Source organism: Apteryx rowi, unplaced genomic scaffold (assembly GCF_003343035.1).
Source record: "Apteryx rowi isolate R43461 unplaced genomic scaffold, aptRow1 scaffold_241, whole genome shotgun sequence".
NCBI classification, from domain to species: Eukaryota; Metazoa; Chordata; class Aves; order Apterygiformes; family Apterygidae; genus Apteryx; species Apteryx rowi.
The window spans coordinates 252,049-258,048 of record NW_020448764.1 but is presented as its reverse complement, the minus strand read 5'-3'; the positions used below and the strand labels follow the sequence as shown (position 1 = coordinate 258,048).

At 37.4% G+C, this 6,000-nt stretch overlaps 1 protein-coding gene across 6 annotated transcripts in view; it reads left to right on the top strand.

Annotated features, from left to right (window-relative positions):
• Positions 1-6,000, top strand: part of UTRN (utrophin) — a 366,002-nt gene that overhangs the window by 130,188 nt on the left and 229,814 nt on the right. For all 6 annotated transcript variants that reach the window (XM_026066463.1, XM_026066461.1, XM_026066459.1 and 3 more), the window contains 2 exons: positions 677-831; positions 5,367-5,556. In XM_026066463.1, the coding sequence (XP_025922248.1) occupies positions 677-831; positions 5,367-5,556 (345 nt within the window). The remainder of the gene's footprint in view (positions 1-676; positions 832-5,366; positions 5,557-6,000) is intronic.

The window sequence follows — 6,000 nt, the reverse complement described above, 5'->3', positions numbered from 1 at the left end:
TTTTTTTTTTTTTTTTCAATCTCATGCAATCTTTGCTTTTTATATCACAGCAAGCCTGCTGTGATAGATCAATAAGTCTGATGTCCTTTGTTCAGAGGGCTGTCAGAAAAAGGGCAGGCTATAGGAGAGACAGGATGAGAACTGAAGAGAGAAGTCAGTGAGGAGGGGCTCTTATCAGTGGCACAAGGAACAGGGCTGCAATAGAGTTTAAAAAATGTATATGTATTCATGGGGGGACAAGATAGAGGTGCAGCTGGGTATAGAAAGAAGCAGAGGAATATGGTCATGAGAAGCCCTCACTGAACTATTGCCCTATTTTAGTAAATAGTAAAATTGCTTACTCTTCATTGTCTGTCTTTATTTGAGCAGGAGATTGGAAATGGGCTATTAGGACTGTCTGCTCGCTTTAAGTGAAAGCTAACCTGTGCCTAAACATACAGTAGAGAGAACATAAGATATAATTGAAAAACATTATTTTCACATTTATTTGTGTTTTGATTGGTTCATTGTCAGGACACTAGTTTCTAATAGTTCTTTGTTTTAAGAAGGAGCATATTCTAGATGAGATATATGCATATTTGTTGTAAAAGTTTTAATAATATGATAAAGTGCACAATATGTGAAATAGTCTGATTTTAATTTTGCTCATGTGCCTAATTCTGAAATTGTTTTTTAGGTGTTAGTTCAGGATTTGCATAGAGGTGACATCACAGTAGCTGCATTCAATGATCTTTCTAATAAACTTCTTCGAGAGTATCGAGATGATGACACAAGGAGGGTCAAGGAAACCACTGACCAAATGAATACTTGTTGGGTTAATCTGAACCAAAGGTAATTATGAGGTTTCACACTATGTGTAGCTGTTTCTTAAATGATAGAAATACAGGATACAAGTTTATGTATATTAGCATCTCTTCTCTGTATACTTAAAATTTTCTGCGGTGTTTAGGGTTAGTGAAGATCAATAGTCAATTATAGTGAAGCTATTCTGAATTTTGCTCATGATGGAAATTCCCACAATTCACCATGGAAGGTTTCCAAAATGACTTCCAATTCTTGTTTTAAAAGAAAAGAAAAGAAAACAAAACAAAAAAGGTGCCTTTGTAGTTTTGTGCTTTTGATGTGACAATGARTTTTATATGAATGGTTTCCTGGTTATTTCCATTGAGAGATAAGAAACAAAAGAGACAAAACTTTATATGGCTCATACAGTGTGATGATTTGAGATCGAATAATGAAATTTTTTACTCCTTGAAAATCCCATCTTAGAATAAAATTGTACTGATCTCTTAATGTTTTGAGACATCTATGTGATGTACATACCTACTTTTCATATTTTTTCAGAAAACTTTCAGTAGACTGTGGGAAAGGCCTTGACATATGATAAGCCTTCCTTAGCTTTTCACTTTTTTGCTYTCTGAACTGGGTCATAGGGATGCGCTCGTCTCCTGAATTGGCTATTCCTGATCGTTCATTTGCATTAAGATTGGGGACTGGAACATATTCTGCATCAGATCCTCCTCCGTTTCATCAGAGTACTGTAATAATTTTTCCAAAGTGTCATTAACTTTATCTGGATTTCTGTCGCAATGGCATCTGGGGATGAAGAGGGAATTGGAGGGTGAGGGGAAACTACTGCTTTTTGGGTTAGTAATAACAGTAGACTACAGTCATTCATGTTCAAACTTTTTGGTGTTTTTGTTAGAGCTAGCATAAAACTACCCACCCAACTCAGGGATGGGGGACTAGAAAGAGCTCTGAAGACTCCTGCCTGGAATCCTCTAATTACTTTTGAATCTGCTTAAGAAAGTCTGGAATAATAAGCACTTGCTTTCTGTTGTGTATATCTGAAGCTCCTCAGTTATCACTGGAGCTACTATTTTGCAACCTATAGTGTTAGCAGGATGCATTCCTGCTTTGTTTTTTAACTAAGGACAGCTCTTTAAGGAGAAGTTGGAGAACTGGTGGGTAGCTGGAGTGTGGAGCTGCTCAATATAACTTCATGGAGCAGTGTAGAATTAAGAGAGAAGATTGTGCATTGGAGGAACCTTTTCAGGGAAGTGAAGGTTTTTATGCTTGCTTTGAACACATTAATTATAAATTATAGTGAAGTGTTTTATGCTTTACAATGTGAAGTGCTGAGGCTTACTTCATATGACAGACTTTGGGTGGATATGGATTGCACATGGAACACACACAGGGTGCCATGGCTTCTGTAGGCATAGATATGTGTTTACAGTAAAATGCTTTAAAATTCCATTTTATTCTGGCAATACCTATGCCTGGAGAATGCAGGAAGGGTCCTTAGTACTTCACCTGGGAGAATCACAGTCCTTAATAGCACCCCAGTAGCGCTATCGGGAAGACTGTAGCCATGGAACTCAAAATTGAAGCAGCTCATTTTAAAAACATTGGCATTAAGGAGATAAAGCACCCCTGCTTGATGCAGTATAAACTGGATATGCTGTCCAGTGGCTATTTGTGTTCTATTTTTATATTTCAGGAGTGAAACTATAGTAATTTCCTTTATTTTTGGTGCCTCAGAAGTGGATTACAATTGTTGTCCAGATAGTCCCAAATGTTCTTCTTGACTTTCCCTTGATTGCACAGTTGTGTTGTATTGGAGATTTTTAGCTTATATCTGAAAAGTAGTTGGGTGGAACTGAAAGCTGAAACAGTGCTAGGAAAACTTAACTACTAGAGGTACAATTTTTGTTTTTCTTGGACATGTCTTTGCTAACAGAATCTTCTTAGACCTTCTTGCCTGTCACCGAGTTAAGTGAAGTTGGCTGCACTTGTTTGGGGCTCTGCAGGTTCTCCTCATGTTAATTCTTACATCCTGGAAAAACCTCTCCTTTGAGAATGTTCTGATTGTATCAGCTTTATTTGAGAATCTGAATCATCATTGTTGGCATGGCAGGTAGTCTGTCTGCAGTACAGAACTCTCCATCATCTTCTATTCGTGACCTTTATTGGAATGAAATAAAAGTATTTGGGTCTGTTCTGTAGAAGTGTTGCTCACTGCTGTCATACAGATCCTTTTTTTACAACACTCATGTAATCTAGAACATTAGTTGTGAATCTGGTAATTTGTGCTGCTGGAATACAAATTTACTGAACAGAATGATTTTCATCTTTAATTCAAATGTCATGACAGCAGTGGGACTGTTACAGGATTTAATTCTTCCCTTTAATTTCAAGTAAGCACAGAGTTTGAGATATTAAAACTTTAAGGCCAAAGACAACATTCTTGAATGAATGTTATTAGGTATAATGTTCAGGTTGTCTCAATTCCTGTCTAGTACATGAGTACTTACAATTAGAGATCTGAGTCACTTTTACTGCGTTTCATCCTTTGGGGCTTCTCTGTTTCTTTGAAGGTCACCTTTATTTTCAGCCTGTTCTTCCTATGTCACTCCTGTTATTCCACCTTTGGCCTTAATCCCCTGCTAGGGAAGAAAAATCCCTGCAGAGGAGAGAGGATTTTGAAGCCAGAGCTCCTGCTTTTACTTTATATGGTGTATGGATTTTTTTTTCCCCTCCCCTCTCTTTTCTCTCTCCTCTTTCTTGGTGTATGAAAGCTCCAATTTTTGAGCTGCTGCTTTGTTGTTATTTTAGGCAATATTAGCTATCAAACAATTATTCATCCTTGGCATGCTATTTTTTTTTCTTTTCCACCCCCCACAGAGTGGGCGAGGCATTCCAGAGCTTCAAGTCAGAGGCAAGAATGAAAGCTGCTTTCCCTGCCAGTCCTTTGCTAGTGGCCAAAGTTTGGGGAGCATGAAGTTAGGAATGATTCAAGCAATCTCGCTTTGGATGATGCAATGATTAAAACATGGCACAAGCCTGATGGTTTCTAAATTTGGATTTGCAACACTGTGTTGTTGCAAGTAGTCTCTTGAAAATTCAGTTGGTTACATTAATACTTAAGAATGTAAGCCTGACAGAATTGGGGTTTTATCAGATTTCCTTACTGCCCTTGAAGGAAAACAGTTTTTCCTTACATCTACCCTTTGTTATGATGTGCTAGTAAACTAAACTACCAGCTTAGAAACTTCCTCTTGAATGGTATCAAACACTTGCAGCTTCTTTTCTTTAAAGAACATTTAAACTACTGTTGAAGGTCTTGATTCTGACTGCAGTGAGTCCATAATACTGCTGAGCAATACTGTTGCCACCATGTGGAAAGTAGAAAAGAAAACCTAAGGAGAATATGAGAAGGCAGAATACAAATAAATTGAGCTTGTCTGGAGAAACCTGTTCAATTCTTTCAAAAATATCAAATGCTGAGTGTTTTGGCCTTGTTTTATTTGAAAATAAATATTGCTTTACCACTGAAATCTTATAATATGGTTAGTGATTGAACTCCAAATAAAGCTGAACTTCCTGGTTATTTAGCAACAGCATTCCAGASAGTAGCCCTGATAGAGGCTTCTGTACAGTGTGCTGGTGGGACAACTTGCTTCTTTTGCCCTGGTTTTGGAAGAAGGGATACTGCTGAGTAGTAGCCTCAAATGGATGAAAACCAGCTTGTCACATTTCAATTATTTTTTAAAATTGATGACTATAACAGTTTTCCGTATGTTTCATTTTAATGATAAGGAACCAGTTTTATTACGCAGAGATATAATCTGATCCTTTTTTAGGAAAGCTGTTGGTGTAGTTGGTTACCAATAATGAAAGACTTAGATCTCAAAAAATCCTTTACCAAACAAAATGTTTCAAAATGTTTTGTGATCATCTAACTGAAGATCTTTTGACTGAAATTCCTTTTTTAAGAATGTTCATTTTGGACTAGATTGTGTTGACTGGTATGATGGTAATGTATTATTCAGTATCAGTGGTAGTGTCAAAAGTCTTTGCTTTTAGCAGAGAGAACCAGGAATGACTCTTCATTCCTTAGCACTTTAACTAGTACATCACATACTGATTTAGGGAAATGTTTCTGCTAACTATAAAAGAAAAAAAAGCTCCATCCCCTCAATCCTTCTACTCCATATGATATTTGTTGATGAGGAAAAACATTCACACATGGGAATAACGCTTCCAGCAGTTGGAGTAGCATAAGTCCATGATCGTAGTACTCAAAAAGAAAAAGCTAGATTTTTTTAATGAGTGACTTTTTTTTCTTCCACATGCTTTTTTAAAGGGCTGTGAAATATATATCTAGTTAACATCTGTGGAAAGCTATAGATATAACAATCAGAGAAACAGTGATATAAATAATGATAAAGAGCTGTGACAGATGTATAGTTTCTTAATGAAGAGAGCTTTTGGATTTATCTTTCTGTAGCTCCATTTATGATATGTATAATGTTGGTTGTTATGGAGGAAAATTCTGACGCTTGTTGTCATCTTGTTTTCAGAGCTGTTGATAGGCAGAATTTCTTGGACGCTGAGCTGAAGACAGTACAGGCCTTGCACAAGGATCTGGAAAGCTTCCTCAAGTGGCTTCAAGAGGCAGAGACGACAGTAAATGTTCTTGAGGACGCATCCCAGCGTGAGACTGCTGCTCAGGACAGTGCCTGCATAAGGGAGCTTAGAAAACAGATTCAGGTAAGAATTAAATAATGCTACTGTTGTTATTTGCACTTTTCCTCTATGGCAAATGTTACAAAGGAAAGCTTTCTAATAGAGTGGGGAGACCTGCAGTCTATTTAAAGGTATTTGAAAACAGCATTTTAAAATTCAGGAGTGTGAAGGCAGCAGCTTTTTCTTGCTAAGGTTTGAAATGCGTATTTCATGGACATCTCTGGCTGCCAGGGCTCTTAAAAATCCCTGGAGAGTGACTGTGTTCAGGAAACATGTATCTGATTAAACCAAATGATAGCATGTGATTGTTCAACTGAACAATTTAATCCAATTTCCTTCAGGGAAGTACAGGCCTGGGAGGTGCTGTCTCCTCATCTTCCTTATCTTTCCCTGCTTTTTTCCCCCTATGTTGCCAGTAACCTAAGGAGTTGTGGTGCTCAGATCACCTTTTCACCCTTTCCTGCTGCT